The 19439-nt window shown below is 44.0% G+C and overlaps 1 protein-coding gene across 1 annotated transcript in view; it reads left to right on the top strand.

Annotated features, from left to right (window-relative positions):
- The first annotated feature begins 692 nt into the window (after positions 1–692).
- The window catches only part of Gpatch2l (G-patch domain containing 2 like), a 42376-nt gene continuing 23629 nt past the window's right edge, over positions 693–19439 (top strand). The window contains exons 1-4 of the mRNA XM_032908190.1: positions 693–782; positions 2809–3480; positions 15588–15652; positions 19063–19239. Coding sequence (XP_032764081.1) covers positions 2819–3480; positions 15588–15652; positions 19063–19239 — 904 coding nt within the window. The 5' untranslated portion in view covers positions 693–782; positions 2809–2818. The remainder of the gene's footprint in view (positions 783–2808; positions 3481–15587; positions 15653–19062; positions 19240–19439) is intronic.

Consider the following 19439-nt stretch of genomic DNA (forward strand, 5'->3'; position numbering starts at 1 on the left):
AGGAACTCCCTCAATATAGAAAGACATTCCATACATTCTGTGTGTGACATATACAATGCCCTTAACAGTTTTGAGGAATACTGGTGAAGTGTTCTGTAGGCTAGTTCTTAACCATACGTGGTGTAATTTCTTTCTTTTGTTTGCTTTTTTGAGACAGGGTTTCTCTGTGTAGTCCTGGTTGTCCTGGAACAAACTCTGTAGACCAGGCTGGCTAGCTTCTCCAGTATAAAGTGACCCCTTTGATACTGCATTATTCAGAGGGAAGCTGCCGTGTACAGTTCAAAATGCTCCAAGAGAGCCTATGTCTTCTACGGGAAATGTATCTCTTTTCCACTTACAGAATATGGAATATCAATAACCACTCAATATGGAGTTAATATTTTAATGCTTTGAGTTATAATACAGTATGACTTGCTTTTTGCTCAAGCCACGTACACTTTTAATGTCATGAGTAACTTAATGTGAAGGCAGACGACCCACTTCTTAAGGTCAGCACCCTTAGGGAGAGGTCTTGTCTCATCTGTCTAGCCCATCTGTCCTGACTTGCCTCCAGGCACTACTTCCTAGTTTCCCGGAGGCCCCGCCCACCGTGGAGCGGAAGTAGGAGCACCGTAGGGCGGAAGTGCAGGGCGGGCGCCTGTCCTTTCTTGTAGCCCGCCCCCTCCCTTACCATTTCAGCCCCACCTCTTAGGCCCAGACCGGAAATGAGGTCAGAGAGGGAAACCCAGGCTGGGAGCTACGGCCCCGAAGGCGGCGCCGGGTGCAAGCGACTGCGGCAGCCGGTGAGGAGCAGGATGGCGGCCGCTGGGCCAATGCCGGGCGGGATAAGGGCTCCGGGTTGCGTCAGGGCGACCGAGGGCACCGCTGGGCTGTGGCGAGTGACCGAGGGTGGCGGGGCCTGGCTGCCCTAGGTGCGTCTTCTCAGCCTGAGCTCTGAGGGTCGGCCGCCTCTGTGGGGCTGTCCCTTAGATGGGCGACAGCGAGAACTCAGGCTTGGTGTCCCGGGCAAGGGTTTCCCTAGCCCCCGAGGACGGGCTGGAAATGGAGGAGAGTCCTTCAAAACGCGGCTTTTTTCATATCCGTGGTGGTGCTGTGATACCTCTCTCCCCAGCATCACAGAGGGAATGCAGTCACTAGGACAAGATTTGAGACAGTTTCTGCCCTAGACAGCTGACCTCCAGTCTCAGGTGAACCCAAATGAGAAGTTGACTCCTGTCTCCCCCACCTCTGGTTACTCTGACCTAGAGAGTGGCTCGCTGCTTTGCGGCCCACCAGCGTCCTGTGACTCAGACCAGGGTCTCCAGGGTGTGCTCTTGAGAGTGAGACTGGAGGTGTGGGTGTACCAGGGTACTTTTGAGACGCGGAAGAATTCTATGTCAGCTTATGATGACACGTTGTTTAGTTTACTTGTCCCACGTTAAAGTTTGCGCAGTTCTGCCTGAGTTTCAAAGCTGTAATTCTTTATTAGAGACTTAGGCGTGTTGTTCCCACTTGTTTATCAGCTTCGGGCTTAGGGACAGTTGTCTTCCAAACCGCAGTCCTGGCATTTTAAACTACTACCGGTTGCTAAAGGGAAATGGTCTTTTATGTGTAAGGCTTTTGACCCTTTGAGGAAGTTTGCGTGGTGGTTTTGGAGCAAGGTGGCTCTATTGCTCTCACAAGTGTGACACATAATCCAGAAGACTTTTCCTGCTTTTGAATTTGTTGACATAGGGACCCTGTGAGATTAATTTTTAGAAAGCCCCTTGCAAAAAGTAAATTGCATGAAGGGAAATACGGTCTGAGTTCAGCTTTAAGCTCCAATTATGGGCAAGATGTATTTTGAGCTTACCAAGAGCTGGAAAGAAAGTGCTATTTTAGCATACAAAATTTAGGTGTTGTGCAGATGGTATTAGACATTTCTTTTTGAAAACCGAAAATTTGAAAATTGCCTCTGCCAGGCATGCCTGGAAAGGGTTGCTTCTGCTAGCCAGGTATCTTAGAGATTTTATGCTGTCCCTCCATTTTGGTTTCATTTATGTCCCAGATTTTGTGTGATTGGCACTAAGCACATAATTGGGGTGACTCAACACTATACTACTAGTACTGTTAGTGTTTCTATTACTACTACTGCTGCCACCACCAGGATGAGGGGTCTAAAAGTCCTACACTGCTGCTCCTGCTACTACTAATATAACAACAACAATACAACAATGCTAGCAACATCAAATCAGTGTCATACTCCACAGCAGTCTGTTTCTAATAACTTTCAGGTGGCAGTTGGTACCATGGTAGTACCAGATGTGGGCTTTCTTTTTTTTTTCCCCATTCTGAGTACCTGCTTGGGTCACTGAAAGTTCTGGGACTATGAATATCGTGAAGTCTTCTTCATAGGTGCCACTCAGCTCTTCCTCTCCTTCCTACCGCAGCCTTTTTAGCAGAAATCCCAGACCTCAGTGTGACCTCTATCGTGGTTGGTTCATGCCTGGTGCTCTCTTGGCTCTACCGTAGTGATGAAGTTGTGTGGTTTGCTCCACACAGTGATTAGGCAACCAAGGGATCACTTAATTGGAGAAAGGAGGAAGCTCAATTTGTTTATTTTTGCTAATGTCCTAGTTGTCATCTGGCGAGCTACTGGATATGTTGATTTCCAGTACTCGCCAATGGCCAGACACCTGTTTTTTGTGGTATGTGGATGGTAGAAACGGTAGCCGATGAAAGAAGTCTATTTTCTGTAGCCAGCCAGGGAGCCCCAATGGCAGTATGCTTTATAAGCTTTCTGGAAAAGCAGCAGGTCTTTTAAAGCATCTCTTTGCTTTTATTTGGCAGATGTGGCCTCATGGATGAGCTGGTGCATGACTTAGCCTCAGCCTTGGAGCAGACATCTGAGCAGAATAAGCTTGGTGAGCTGTGGGAGGAGATGGCCCTGAGCCCCAGACAGCAGAGGCGGCAGCTTCGGAAGCGCCGAGGCCGGAAGCGCCGTTCTGACTTTACTCACCTGGCTGAGCACGCCTGCTGCTTCAGCGAGGCCTCTGAGTCAAGTCTGGATGAGGCCACCAAGGACTGTCGAGAAGTGGCTCCGCTCACCAACTTCAGTGACTCTGATGACACAGTGGTGGCCAAACGGCACCCAGCTCTCAGTGCCATTGTTAGGGGTAAGCAGCACTCTTGGCATGAATCTGACTCCTTTACGGAAAATGCACCTTGTCGACCCCTCAGGCGCCGGCGGAAGGTGAAGAGAGTGGCATCCGAGGTGGCTGCCAGCCTTCAGCAGAAGCTGAAAGTGTCAGATTGGAGCTATGAGAGAGGCTGCAGGTTCAAGTCTGCCAAGAAGCAGCGTTTATCCCGCTGGAAGGAGAATACTCCCTGGACCTCATCTGGCCATGGGCTGTGTGAATCAGCAGAAAATCGGACTTTCCTAAGCAAAACAGGAAGGAAAGAAAGGATGGAGTGCGAAGCAGAGGAACAGAAACACGGCTCCGACGAGAACATGTCCGAAAGGTGAGCTCTCCCTCCGTAAAGCCAAGGTTTCCGGGGGCTGACACACCCAAATGCAAACCCACAGCCTCTGAACGAGTTCTGCTTTCTTTTAAACCAGCCCTGCTAGAATTGCCTTTGCAGCCCTCTTTTAGTCAGATGGTAGTTGGTCTCTGCTTTGCAAAGTATCCTTCATGAATCTCTTTCTTCAAGGATCTTCATGAAGGCTGTGTGTGGCGGAAATAATTTCACCCTAAGAATAATTTCACACATGTACCTCAAATGCGTAACCAAGAATTTGTTTTAAAAATAAATGCTCTGCTGTTCTTTTTACCATTCCGGTCACACAAAGATACTGTTATTTAGAACCAAGGTATCATCAGCAAGGGCTGGCAGTGACAAATGTGACAGAGAAGCCATGCAGGTGCCAGGTCTAGGCAGTTTGTAAATGAATGCAGGCTATGTTTGCTCTTTAATTGTCAGGGCTCTATATACTTTGGGGCTATAATTCTGTTCTCTACTAGTTATACTCTGACTATATTGAGTGCATTTCCTTTCTGTGTGTGTATGTGTATGTATGCACAGGTGCATGTGGAGGCCCAAGGAGGGCGGCACGTGTCTTCCTCTATTACTTGTCACCTTATTTTGGGGAATAGTCTGTCACTGAACCCAGAACTTACCAATTGGCTTAATTAGGTGGCCAGCAAGCTCTGGAAATCCACCTGTCTCAGCTCTCAAAGTAAGAGTACAGAGGTGTACTGCTGTGCCTGTCTTTCATGTGGGTGTTAGGGCTCCAAACTCAAGTCCTCCTGCCTGCTCAGGAAGCACCTTACCCACTGAGCCAGCTCCTCAGCTTCTTGTCTCTGTCTGTCTCTCTCTGTCTTTCTCTCATACACACAAGTGTGTGTGTGTGTGTGTGTGTGTGTGTGTGTGTGTGTGTGTGTGTGTGTGTGTGTGAGATCAAACTTAGATCATCAGGCTTGACAACAGGTGCCTTCACCTACTCACTAAGCCATCTTGCCAGTCCTTGAGTGTATGTGGCAAACATTTAAATTGTATGAATATAGAGTGGGGTTTCAAAGTAACAGTGTGTCCCTTTAACCTTGTATCACACGGGATCAAGTACTCTGATGGTTGTATGTTTAAAATGTCAGTGTAATTTTGAAAACTCACTTTTCTCCATGTCCAATCTCCTGTAAACATGGGTCCTTGGTAGCTTCATACTTTAATATGTGACCTCTCAGTGGCTGGGGCAGTGCCTTGTGGCACACTGTAGGATGTTCGACAGCTCTGCCATGTTGCTGCCCCTCTTCCTCAGATACTGCCAGTGGTGGCTTTTAGGTGGGTTGAGGACTGCGGGTTTGTTAAGCACTCTGATAGGCATGGAACTGCATGCCTGCTGGGTATTCTTATTTAATGCGTACAGTTCTCCTGTATGGTAGAACATCATTATTTGTATTTTTAGAAGTGGAAACTAGGTTTAGAGTTTGGTTAATTAGGGAGGGTCACCTAGCATTTGAACCTGATTTCCGGGTTCATATCTCATCAGGTTTGCTGCCTGTTGTTTTCCAGCTGCAGAGAAAGTAACCTTGTTCTTTTAAGGTTTGCACCCCCAAAGACATAAATGCGCTTAGGTACGCCGAGTGCAGTGAGGCTGTTGTAGCTCGGTATGCGTCCTCTTTTTCTGGCTCTTTTTTAACTTAACTTTAAAACTCGTTTTTAACGAACTGTGTATTGTGCGAGCACGTTCAGCTGCGTTACAATTTGACTCTTGTAATTTTCTTCTAAGCTTGATTCTTTCTAAGGCCTGTTTATCCAATTTATATGTAATTTTTAGATTATTTAGACACACTTCCTCCATAATCTTCTATTTTTAATCGGACAAGAATTGCTTAACTAACTTGTAGCTCTTTATAATAAACTTTCTGTTGAGATATTCAAACTGACTTTAAGATTAAGCATGTGCATCTTAGATTCTTATAGTTGAGAATGGAGAATTAAAATAGCCCCTTGGAATGCTACTTGTATCTTTTTCTTACCCAGAGTTTGTTGTTAAACTGAAGTTACTGTGTGTGTGTTCCAGCTGTGGGGCTGTCCCTTCCAACCCAGACTGTCAGGCTCTGAGTTGTGGTCACTCGAGAGCCTGGAGACACTGAAGTCCGACAGGAGTTCTTGTGAAATTCCTGTTTTTACATTGAGGAGACCTGGTTCTTCCCTGTGGGCTCCTTTCCTGGCCAGGACATCAGAGCCTTGCAGTGATAGGGATGGCAAAGTCCTTGTCACTGTGAAGAAACAATGGGTGAAGTGCCAGTGTCACATTGGTCCTGTGTGAGCCATGGCTGGGAAGGAGACATTCTAAAAGGATACCCTCATGTGGAGGCCAGATAAAGGGCTCAGCAGTTAAGAGCACTTGTTTTCAAGAAGACACAAGATCAGTTCTCATACCTACTTTGGATGGCTTACACCTTTAATTTAATACTTTCTTCTGGGGATACATGCACATGCACACGCACACACACCCTACTTTAAAGAGCAACCCTTGTGCTCTCAGTGTCCACTGTTAAGATGATTGAAACAATGGACCCTAAAGAATTAAAATTTCCTGGGAGTTCTCTGCTGGGGCAGAGAGAGGCTGAAATGCTGGTTCAAGCAGAGGAGGTGCTCCCTTGCCTCCCTGGAAGAGATTTCACACTTGAGAACAGCTTATCTCACTGTTAATGGGAGCATTTTCCGGTTATTTCATCCGAGGTGGTAACAGTGTTACAGGAAGGCAGTGGGAACCCTAGGAGTTTTTATCTCCCCAATTTTGGCCAAACTCTAAATAATTCCATTTTTGCTCACCAATCTTTGTTTCCTAATTTCTCTTAAAATACTGGGAAACTAGGTGTTGGGTTTGTGGTAAGAGTACTAGACATGCACTGAAAAAAATCTGAACTCTGTAATTGGATTACAAGGCATAGTAGCACACTGTTGTAGTCCGGCAGCTGGGAAGTAGAGTCAGGGAGATGAGGAGTTCAAGGTCAGTCCCAGCTATATAATGAGCTTGAGACCTTGAGCCCTGGCTTTTGAGACCCTGTTTTTAGAAAAATAAGTAGGATCTCATTTTTAAGGGAATGTTAAGTGGCTCTTTGACTTTGTCTCCATTTATCTGCAGTTACAAAGAGAAATGATTTTGTATTTTTCCCCCTAAATACATTCTGTAGAGAGACATGCTTCTTACTCTTTTTCATCAAAATATGTCCAAACTTTCCTCAATGGAGACGGGAAGTGAAATCTTATCATTTTCAAGCAGCTCTTAGCTATATCTTAGTTTTACTTTTGTCTCCTCCTTGTTAACTGTACCATTATTTGGAATAGGGTCTTTAACTCAAGATGGCCTTCAACTTGCAATCCTCCTGCCTCAGCTTTCTAAATGCTAACAGACACGTGGCCCGGCTCTTGTTTTACTTTGGTGTTGGGGATTGAGCTCAGCTTTGCACTGGCTGGGCAGGTTCTCTGACACTGAGCCTCACCCCAGCCCCGCCCAGGTAGTGAGCATATTGTGTAAACAGGGCTAACATTAAACTGCAAATAGAAAATAGTTATGATTTGTATACTACAAATATAAAAATATTTGGTGAGTTGGTTATGTCAAAATGTCCCTACCTCCTGTTTTAAAAGAAGCACTTTCAAGAATCCCTGAGTAGTTTGTTCTTTAATGGAGCTGCTTGGCAGTGCCATGGCTCAGTCACAGAGATCAAAGCGTTGGATTTTACTTTCTGTCAGTCATGTTGAGGGCTCTCACCAGCAGCCTTGTAATCTAATCTTGATCTACCTTGTAAAATTACTGACATCAGAAGTTGATCATTAATCTTAGCCTAGTCTATGGATAGTGTTTTTAAAAAACTGTGTGTTAGATGTTTTGGGTTTGGGAATGTCTATCTTAATTTGGCTTTATCTCTAGTGTACTTAAACTTAACAACTGAAAATTACCAACAGCTTTAACCTTACCACTATTTCTTTCTGCTTTTCTCTCTTTGGTCTTCATTCAGTTGTGTTCTAGTCAAGAACAGTGAGGATTTAGAAATGGGTGCAACATAGTAGCTTTATTTATGCTGTATAAAGTTATTGCTGTCATGTTCTTCTGTGTATGTATGGGAGTGAATGCTCTGAGATTTAACAGATCTGTGAAGTTAGTTCCTGCCACTCTTCATTCAGATTTTCTGAGAGTCACTTATCCGTTAGGTGATGGACTTAGCCCGCATCTGCGCTTCAGCAGCGAGTTGTTCTTCTTGAATATAGTCTAGTTCTCATGAGCAAATTGGTCAGGTGGTAGCCCAAAGTCACATCAGGAGCCTTCCTCAGGTGATGTATTAGAGGCTGGTCTCACAGGAAAGAAAACATTCCCTTGTCCTGGAAGGCAAGTGACAGAGATGGAGTGCTAGGCCTGTCCCCTCCTCCCCAGCCCAAGCTGACCTTCTGCAGCCCCTTGGTGCCTCTTGTTTTCTTATTTTTATAGAAAATCAATATCCCTTCTGACACAAACAATAGCTCAGAAGCAAGAATAAATGGGAGAAAGCTGAGATCTCTGTCCATCACCTCTCACTTTAACTGCCCCAAACTCTTTAATTACGAGTGTGCTCTGCTCCAGGTGTTCGTGACAGTGAAATTGCTAAATGAGGACCATTTTAACCAAAGATTGGGTGATCAATAACACTCTATAGCAGTAGCTTGTTGGATCAATAGCCTTCATTATTTCATGGTTAAGGTAAGTAGTCTCCTTTGCAAGTGGAGGTCATTAATCAGGGGTTACTGGGGCAGTGGAAAGAATATCTGTAGTGTTAGAATGTTCTGCTTGTCTGTAAACAGGTGCCGACCAGGAGCACACTTACCTTTTCTGCAGTTGGCAGCATTCCCCAAAAGGTATTAAAGGCTAGCAGAGACTGCTTATACAACAGGCTTAGTCTGGTTCTGCTGGTGAATCCTTAGAAAGCTGGACAACACTTGGAGGCACCTGTGAGCTGACTGTATTTGAAGGTCTGTCCCTAAGGCTCTCCCTCTAGGAAAGAAAGAACTTTGCTAGGAAGTGCAGAGCTCAATGGCAAATAGCATTCGAAAGGACATAAACTGGAACACTTCTAAGGACCCTGACATAGGAGGTTTTGTTTCTTAGTCTACCTGCTACTGTGAATTCATATCTTAAAAGGCATCTAAGAAACAGTTTCCACTGCCTACTGGAATACTTAGAAAATATGAACCATTTGGGCCAATGGGTGAAGCGTTTTACCATCAAGCTGGATGTAATTCATTCTCTAAGACCCAGGAGGGAGAAGGAGAAAGCCAGTCCCCTACATGCAGGGCATTGAGTCCTGGGAAGTTGAGCCTCCAAGCAGACAGTTTAGTATTTCGTGGCCAGAAAAGAAAAAAATTCCCACTTTGTAGCGTGTTCAAGAGATTGTAGTGTTTCATATACCTCAGTTTGTTACAAATGTCTAGGGTGGGGTTGGGGAGAGTAGGGAGATGATCCAGTGTTGGTCTAGTAGACCTGTGTGAGGTGACGCCCCCGGTCGCCCTGGGGGTTCTTCAGAGCCTCCTCACCTCATGCCCATTGGTCAGGTGTGGGTCTGGCAAAGGGGAATGGGTCTGAGGCCATATAAGTATCTGTGGACAGATGGGAACCAGTGGCCTTCAGAGAACTGGAAATAATCCTAAGACTTGACAAATAGGATTGCATAACATAAAAAAGCTGCTACCCAGAATAAAGAGAGCCTCTAGGATGGGAGGAAATCTGCCAGCTATTCATCTGGTTAATATCCAGAATCTACAGAGAACTCAGAAAGTTAAGCACCAAAATAAATAATCCATCAGGAAATGGGCATAGTATGTAAGCAGACAGTTCTCAAAAGAAGTACACAATCCCAATAAATAAGTGAAAAACTGTTCATTATCTTTAGCTGTCGGGCAAAGCAAATCAAAACTACACTGGCATTCATTCAGTTTTACTCCAGTCAAAATGGCTGTCTGCAAGAAGTCAAACAATAGCAAATGATGGCAAGAATGGGGTTGTGGCACTTACATACAGCGCTGTAGTGTAAACCAGTGAGGCCCCAGTGGGAATGAGGGTGGAGACTCCTGAGACAGCCAATGATTCAGCTATGCCGTTCCCAGCTAGATACCTGACAGAGCTCTGCCAACGCAGATAGAGATGCTGCCATGCCTGTGTTTGTTGTGATGGACTCACTTGGTGATAGAAAACACTGTAGACACAAATAATGGAATATTAGGTAGCTATTAAGAAAAATGAAGTCATATTATTTTCAGGAAATGGCTGGTACTGGAGATCATGCTAAATGAATTTAGCCAGACTCAGGAAGACAAATATCACATGTATTTTCTCTTCTTATATGGAATCTAGACATTAAAAAAAAAATAGAGGATAAAGCAGTGGGGCAGCGATCTGGGAAGGGGAAGAGGCAGGGGCCAGCATGGGAGGAGAGGTCATGGGAAGGGTGAACAGGAGCTGGGCATGTGGTGTGCAGGTGTCCTCACCATAATGAAATGTGGTGTTCTGCACAGTGATGTGACTAAAAGCACACTAGAACATGAAGTCAGAGGAACTGAATTTAATTCTGCTCAGTTTCATTTTTTAGTTTTTTGATTTAATAAAGTTTTATTTTCCCAAATGTACAGCAGATTGAATCTGTTCATGCATCTTCACCAGCAGCTGGGGCACCTCCACCCTTTGTGTTTCTGCTGTCAATTACTTGTTCTGTGCTTTGAAACCAGCTTGACAAGTCCTTCACTAAGTAGCTCCTGAAGGGCTGCCCCGGCCAAGGAACCTCCAGTCTCCAGTCTCTTGGAGACCACAGCTGGAGTAATAAGCTATCGTTGGGAACTTCCTTACAGTTTGTCATAAGTAGCTTTGTCACAGATTTAATTACTGGATCTGTGTCTTTTTTGGTCCACTTTCTGGCGTCTTTCTTCTTGTCATCTGGGCTGCGGCATGGCGAAGCTCAGAGTAGTGTGGACCACTGCAGCCTCACTAACATGTCAGAAAAAAAGGCCAGTTTCATTTATTATGAAGGAAGAAATATTAAAAATAATTTAGCACATGTTCACCAAAAGAAAAAGAGAGGCTTTTGGACACATTCTGTAGAGTAAGGGAAGGCAGAACATTTTTCTCAAAGTTCAGAGGAGGAGCAAATCAGGAAACAAAAAGAACATTCTGAATGAGGAAACGTAATTGGAGAGCAACTATTCAGACAACCAGTGTTTCACAGGAAAACAATAAGGAAATTTAAAGTGAAATTATAATTATAAAACAAAGGACAGAAAATTGAGTTGGTGTCATGAAAGACTTCAAAGTCTTCCTAGAACACAGATGGTGAGATGTTGGGGACAAGGAATTGAGGCGTTGTCAGTGAGCATTCTCCCAAAGAAGACAGGAAGGTGCTGGGAAGGAGGAGTTAGGAGATACAACTGTTGGGGGGAAAATCCTTAATTAAAAAAATTAAGCCTAATGTTTAAAAGGGAGATCTAATGAAAGCAATCCTCTCTCCATACATGTTCTGGCATGTTTGTATGCTCTGCATGGGCAGTCTGGGGAACAGGTATGAAGGCAGATTCTGAAAGAAAGAAAATGCCATGGCCTTCATCCTCTGTGATAAACGTGAGGGGCTGTGTTTGCTGACATTATTTTGAGGAGAAAAACGTGGTCTCTTCTGAATTTTACACATAAAAAAGAGAAATTTTATGTGGAAAGGCAGCATAAAGTCTCAGAAATGGGAGCTAGAGAGATGACTCAGTGGTTAAGATTACGAACTGCTCTTCTAGAGACCAAAATTTGATTCCCAGCACTCACATGGTGGCCCACAACCCTCTGTAACTCCAGTGCCAAGGGCATCCAACATCTGCTACTGACCTCTGCAGGCACCCACCACACACAGAGTACACAGACTACATACAAGAAAAACACCCATGCACATAAAAAAGATTTCAGAGAGGTCTCAGAAATGTAGGCCTCTTAAAAATGAGCCCTTTCCCACTTAAAGGTGAACTGCTACGAATGCTACACATAAGGTGCCCATTAAGAGGATGAGTGGGCTTCTCTGAGCTCAGTGCCAGCCTAGATTAACCCAGCAGACTACCTAACTGTCTAGTCCCTTTCTGTTCATGATCATGTGACCTGGAGAGGCTGCTCTCTGCATAAACTCACTGCATTCTAACTCGAAAGACCAGTCTGGAGGCAGAGCTGTCTCTGAGTGACCTGAGTTCCATTGTGGGATCAGGTTCACAATGGTGTGTGTGCCCTTGCAGAGACCTCACCTCTGCCCAGAAGCATGGTAGGAAGCAGATGGCAAGAACGGGTGTCTCTGGGTGACAGGGTGACATTTTTCCTCCTTTATTTTCCTGGATTCTAAAATATTTTTAAAGTTTTTATTAAATGCACTTTTACTTATTTTTGAATAATTTTAGTTTTTGTAATACGAGATTTAAATTTCTGTTTAGTTTTAAATATATGAAAGTTATATATAAAAGATAACTTCAAATTTTTTTGGTTAATAAATGAGAAGCAACAAACCTGTGGTGACAACAGTTCAGGGTGTGTGTGTGTGTGTGTGTGTGTGTGTGTGTGTGTGTGTGTGTGTGTGTGTGTGTGTGTTATGCATGTGTGCACTCAGATGTGCACCTCTGGATGTGGAGGCCAAAGGAGGACATTGGGTTTCTTCCTCTCTGTCCACCTTAGTCCTTTGATCTCCCACTGACACTGGAATGTCGTGATTTTCAGTTAGGCTGTCTAGATAGCAAGCCACTGTGGCGCTTCTGCCTCTCTCTTCACGGGATATACCAGAATTACTAAAATGGCTTCCAAGGACTGTGGCGGTATGCGTGCACTCAGTGATGAGGCCCGGGCTTCTGTCTCCTAAGAGGAGGGAGGAGATTGGAGGCATTGCTGAATGCCCCTGAGTGGGATCAGAAGTGCCTCCAGTCAAGAATGACTGCTCATGGTCCTCTGCTGAGATTGGGTTTCGCTTCATTGACTCAACTTTATATAATAGCGTGGGTTTCAAATTGAGAAAATGAAATAAAACCAAATAATTGATTTTCCCTATAGAATAAATATACCATAGATTTCAAACTGAGACCTCGTATTTATTTGAAATGCTGACCTTTAGTTCTCCCAGAAGTACATACACTTCCTTTTCAGAATTTGGAAAGAGCAGCACTCAGAGACCAGAGCAGTGGAGTCACTCTGGAGAGTTATAATGCCGCCTGGCAGTGACTGGAGTCACTCCTGAGGGTTATAATGCCGGCTGGCAGTGACTGAGACGGTGGCAGCAGGTGAGCGGCATCAGGCAGTTTATTGGGCTCATTCCTGTGATACATGCTTATGTGGATGTGAACCCTGTGCCCAATCATCTGCTCCACTGAGAGAGCCTCTAATTACAAGGAGGCTCTGGTGAAGCTTAGATGGATGGATGTGTGATAAAGCAGCGTGTAAGTGATCAGTGGGTGCCAGCCACCTTTTAATTCTAATAGAATGCTGGTGGGAGGATCAATCTTTAGAGGAGCTGGCGAAGGTAGCTTTCTTTACACTTCTGTTATTTCGTTTGGATGTGCTTCAGTAGCTTTTCCAATAATACTGTAGTAATTAGATAATGCAATTCCTAGTCCAAAATCCTGGCTCTAATTTTGTGTCTCATTTAAAATGGTGATCATGCTGCTCAGTGAAATATGGAAACTTTTTTTTAGTAGAAAGCATTATAGAGGAGTCTGGGGTCAGTGAGATGGCTCAGTGGGTAAAGGTGCTTGCCTCTGCACCTGATGATCAGAGTCCAGTCTCTAGGATGCACATGGTAGAAGGCAAGAACCCACTGGCAGAAGTTGTCCTCTGACCATCACACAAGTGTACACACACATGCACAAATAAGTAAGTGATCAGAGAACTCACCTCCCGGTTTGTCTTAGACCACCTCTAAATTTCTTTTTATCCTCCTAAGAATCCTTAATTCTAATTCTTCATATCTCTCTCCCATTAGCTTGACTAGGAGTGTTTATCAAATACATCGTTTAAATTGCTGCTGAGATGATTCTCGTTGGTTTTGATGTGATTCTAGCAGTGTCTGGTAAATGTGGAACAAATGCTTCCTCAGTGAGCTCTGGGCTTATGCAGAGGATCTCTTCTCTTCACTTTTCTGTTGGAAATGTCATTATTAGGGTTGAGTGGTGGTGGTGGGGGTTATGTGCAAGTTATTTGTAAAGATAATGTAGTCCTTCGTTGTTTCAGAGCTAGTCAGGAAGAGTTTGTATGCGCACCATTGGTACATTTGGATCTCATAAGAATGGGGAACCAAAGCTAGGAGGCATGGATGCCACCCAGCTACTGCCTCTTTAAGAGATTGGCATTGCATTATCCGTCTTCCTGTGGAGCTTCAGAGGAAAATTAGTGTACATGCTAGAGAGGTGGGATCAGTTTCTCTGAACAGAAAGGAGGAACAGAGCTTTTCTCCTTGCCTACTCAGAAGGCTCCTGACAAATTACATTTTGAAGGCTTGGGGATGGGAAAGAATGTGCAGGGGCCTGACACTTCTTGGCTTGTGGTATGCAAAGGTGATAAGAGGAATCAGCCTCATCCAGATGTGATGTGCACAGCTTTAACTGAGCACTAGGGAGGCAGAGGCAGGAGAGTCTTTGTGAGTTCGAGGCCAGCCTGGACTACAAAGTGAGTTACAGGACAGACAGGGCCATGTGGAAAGACCTGTCTCAAAACAACAAAACAAAAGCTATCAGTCAGGCACACTTATGCAGCCAAAACACCCATGCACATTAAATACAATCAATCTAATTGTTAACAAGGCATAATCTTTGAGCAAGAAACGAGTGAGGAGGCTGTAGGACCAAACACCTCTGTCCCAGCTCAGACACTGAGGAGGCTGTAGGGCTCGGCACATTTGCCAGCTCACAAAGGGACACACTTACCTATCTAGCAAGGACACCTCCTGCAGGCTGCTTCTTAATTCTTACGTGCAGGCTTGCTATGACTCATTACACTAAGGGAGTACACAGGGTTAGGAAATGCCATCAGATAGTACACTCATTTCCACAGTGGTAGAATAAGATACTTGTATGGACTAAGCATCCTATAGACTCTTTTTTAAATTAAGAAAACACATACCTCTCTTGGTCAGAGTCTTCAAGTTCTGAAGACGATTCATGACATCATTGTCTCTACAAACTCCATATAGGAAACTCTTAGAGAAGTTCAGTCCAAGTTTTTATAAGAATATTCTCTTGAAATGCTGTTGATAAAATGTTTTTTCATCTTTTTTGATCAACAGATCCTCTTTGAGCCTGACTTTTAATTTACAGTATAAGGAGGGACTAGATTCTGCCTAAAAATAATCATAGAGACATTGTATGCTGTAGTGTTGCTGGTGACTTGAAATGAGTGGAAAAAGAGATTTGACAGACTTTACGATAAACACCTCCCTTAGTTTTTTAACATTAAAACAGTGGAAACATAGTCATCTCAGAGGAGTACTTTCTCTGTATGAGCTACACAGCCAGTGACTGGCTGAGGACTCTGGGCTGTGTATCCCTGCTGCACTGCTTACCTTTGTGGAAGAGTGCAGAAGCCTGGGTGGGACGTGAATGAGTGCACATGGCTGCCTCCAACTACACTTTATGTACATTGAAGTTTGAATTTTATGTGGTTTCTACATATCAGGAAATACTCATTTTTTGAGTTTTTTTTTTTTTTTTAACTTCTTCCAACCACTTAAACTGTAGAAAAGCACTGTATAAAACTGTAGAGCCGACATCTGCACTCAGGTAAGCGCGTGGCCAAGAACCGAGAGCCACAGAGTGCTCACGGGTCAGACCGGAACAAGAAGAAAGAGGAACAGCTAGTGCTTGAGGCTCCCTGTGGCTTTTGTAACAGTGGCTTGAAGTATTTTGAAAACAGTTTAATCATTTTAGCATTCTTCTCTTACCTTTTGGAGGATGGATAAACTTGACTTGTGTCTTCTGTGTGAAATGTATGTATCAGATTGGCTAACGGGCTGAAGTGAAGTAACAGGCAGTTGGAATATTTCCATTTGAAAATAGTTTTTACCGGAGTTGCTGAATCCTCTTGTCTTTTTCTTCCCCAGTGAAACTAGCAGCGTGTGCAGCAGCAGTGACACGGGGCTCTTCACCAATGATGAAGGACGCCAAGGTAATCTTAAAGCCTTTTCATTTTTTAAGAGACTTATTTTTTAATTTTTGAATTATTTATGTACCTGTATGTCTGAGTATGGTTAAGTACATGTGAGTGCAGTTGCCCACAGAGACCAGAAGAGGGCATCAGATCCCCTTGGGCTAGAGTACAGGCCTTGTGATCAGCCTGATTGGGGTGCTGGGAACCAAACTCTGGTCCTCTGGAAGGTCAGTGCACACTCTTAACTGCTTAGCTGTTTCCCCAGTTCCAGCTTTGGGACTTTGTCTCAGTGACTGAATCCAGTGACTGTAGAGTGACTTATTTAAGGTGTATAAGAGCCACTTGGGGAGTTGTGAAAATTTCAGATCTTCTGAGGTGCTAGAAATCAAATACATTTGGAGTTGGTCCCTAGAGTCTGTCGTTTTTATAAGGCCCTAAAGTAGTTCTTATATATTAGATTACTGCTTGAGAATCCTTGGTCCCTGGGATCAGAGCATCAGGGCCGAGCTTGTGGAAGTTTCCTTTGGTTATAACCAATAGTATTCTGATATGTAATTTTTTGGGGGAGGGTCGACATATTTGTATTTTTACTGAGGGATAACTTTGTTATTTAAAGTTTAAATGCCTGAAGATTATTACAGAGTCATGTGAATAAACCCTGTAGTATCCTGGGTGAATATTTAGTAAATGTCTTTAAAAGTCACCATGTATTCCACTTAAATATGCTTTTTTTTTTTCCTTTTTCTCTTTTTCGGAGCTGGGGACCGAACCCAGGGCCTTGCGCTTGCTAAGCAAGCGCTCTACCGCTGAGCTAAATCCCCAACCCTTAAATATGCATTTTATTCCCCTGAAGAAACCCTGAGTGTGTGCATGTACGTGTGTGTGCAAGTATATGCCTGTACACACACACACACACACACACACACACACACACACACACACACACACACACGTTCCTTGTATTTCATGATTTTGTTTGTCTTTAATAGATATTTTTAAATTTTATGTATATGAGTGTCTTGCCTGCATGTGTGTAATATATACCATGTGTGTGCTCGGTGCCCTTATAGATTAGAAGAAGGTGGATCCCTGGAACTGGAGCTGGGGATGGTCATGAATCACCATGTGGGTGCTGGGAACTGACCTCAGGTCCTCTGTAAGAGCAACAAGTGATCCTTAACTACTAAGCCATCTCTCTAACCTCTGCTTTTTAAAATTACCTATTGTGTTGTGCATTTCCCTTGAAGTATCCCACAGCTGGGAATTACTGTTTTTATAGATTTACTTATTTTATTTTTTATTTATGTATGTTTGTACCTGAGTTTATGTCTGTGCACCATAGGGTGCATGAACCAGAAGAGGTTAGAAAAGGCGTCAGTCCCTGTACTGGGGCTATGGGACAGCTGTGAGATGCCATGTAGCGACTAGGAACTGAACCCAGGTACTGTGCAAGAGCAGTAGGTGATTCCAACACTGAGTCCTCTCTCTATTCAGCCCTTGGAATTATTTATAACCATGACCCCTTAGACATTGCCTGGAATGTAAGAGTCCCTGTTAAGTTGACGAACTCGGGTAAGTGTAAGCTAGGGTGCAGTGAAACCACCAAATTAGACTTCTCCATGGGTAGAAAAACTGTGTATTAGGTCACACTGCCAAGGCTATCTCTAGATTAGGGCGGACACAGAAACAAAATGGCAGGAAAGCATGAGGATTTTGTATGGTAGTCTCACAAAGTCTCTTCTAGCTCAGGGAGATATTGCAAACCCCCTGCCCCCCTTTTGTTTTTGTTTTTGAGAGAGAGGATTTTTCTCTGTCTTTCTGGCTGTCCTGGAACTCATTATGTAAACTGGGCTATCCTTGAACTCATATAGATCTTCCTGCCTCTGCCTCCTGAGTGCTGGGATTAAAGGAGTGTGCTACCACATCCAGCTACAAGTCCTTTTAAAAATGTGTATTGGTTCATGAGTGAATTTTAAGAACCAAAATTTTGGGTTAATTTGCTGTCAGAAAACATAACATAATGGGTTTACCTGTTGAAGTGCATGTCCTGAGAAATGCTTCTGGATGACAATGGAGTGAACATGTCAAAATTGTATAAACTGGCTGGTTGTCGAATAGTGTTCTCAGGTTGTGCTCCCCACACGCACTCAGCTTCATTAGGAACTCGCTGGTATTTGGTTCAAGTCAGAATCAGCAACTTTGGTAGATAGGGCCCTGCAGTTTGCACGTCACCTGGCATGTATCTTCCTTTCTATCTGTCGACATCCCCTCACTTCCCTTCTGGTGCTTCTGGTGCTTCCTGAAGCTTAGGAATGCCTATTTCTAAGACAGTTGTTTGAAGCTTATAGTGAGACACCGGTAGACGCCTGAGTGCGGCTTCTTTAGTGTTTGGTATAACTGCTGTTTGCAGGATGCAGGTCTTACTGCCACTCTTGGAAAGTTCCACATTAATTGAAAGAGTCATTATTATTTTGGGTGTCAATGGGGGGTGGGATCTATCCGGTATATTTTAGAGGACAAAGGCAGCATGAACTGTAGATGCTGACGGTACTCTTGCAGTCTGGAAAGAGGATGAGGTAGCAGACATGGAGCTTCCTCGTTCTTACCTGTCTTGCTGGCAGGAATACACTGTAGTAGAAACAGAGCTGCTGTTAGTGTAGCTAGTTGGGAGTTTGGACCAAGAGTTTGGACGTATGGCTTAGTTGGGACCTTACCATTTATGAACAGCATGGGTTCAGGCAAATGGTATAGTTTCTTGAAAAGGCCTAGGGGGGTTTATTGTTGTTACTTGTGGTTGTTTTTTTTTTTCCTGGAAGCTTGGATTTCTAGTTCAGAATTATTTTCTGTCCTATCAATGATATATCAAGGCCAAAACAAAGTGTTGGCATACATTCTTTACTGGTCTATTATGATAAAATGTAATTATATAACTCCCCCCAAGCAATTACAGCTAATTTTTCGAATTGAGGAACATTTATAGCTTTGAACTATATTATCTACACCATGGGTAATGATCAGGAAGACAGTTTGTTTTTTATAGAAAATACCTTGGGCTTCATTTGTCAGGTTCTGGGTTCAAATTCTGACTTCATTTACTAGCTGAACCCTAACTTTCAGGCATTCATTGCCTCACTCTAAGTTGGAGCTGTTGTGTGTTTTTAAGAGGTAAATTATTTGCAGGGTTTCCACATGGATTCTGAAGGGCGTGAGGCTAGAGCTTAGATTTTACTACTTAGTGGTGAGAACAGTTCGCCATCCATGAGGAACTAGGTGGATGCCTCAGTTTCCATTTTACTGCGTACCAGGAGGGACTGGACAGGCTCTTTTGCACCTTGGCTTACTTGAAAGTAGCACAACTATGGCGTGAGAAACCCTCCTGGCATTTGGATTTTATCATGACAGCTCAGGACACGATCTGTTTGCTTTAGGGGATGATGAGCAGAGTGATTGGTTTTATGAAGGAGAATGTGTCCCCGGATTCACTGTCCATAACCTTCTGCCCAAGTGGGCTCCTGATCACTGCACTGAAGTAGAAAGGATGGACTCCGGACTGGATAAACTCTCAGATTCCACATTCCTTTTACCTTCCCGGCCAGCTCAAAGAGGTGAGTTTGGAGAAGATGAAAGACCAGGTCATGGCTTTATGGTTCTCTGTGGGACGACTCAGCATGCTTTGCTCAAGCTCTTGCACGCCTCTGATCCTGCATTGCTCTCTGAATCGTGCAGTTGGCTTAGGGTTCTAGGGGATTCAAGGGTGAGTCTCAAAGCTCAGAGTTCTCCTTCTCCTAAGTCAGTCCATGTAGGC

This window comes from Rattus rattus, chromosome 7 (assembly GCF_011064425.1).
Source record: "Rattus rattus isolate New Zealand chromosome 7, Rrattus_CSIRO_v1, whole genome shotgun sequence".
Classification (NCBI taxonomy): Eukaryota; Metazoa; Chordata; class Mammalia; order Rodentia; family Muridae; genus Rattus; species Rattus rattus.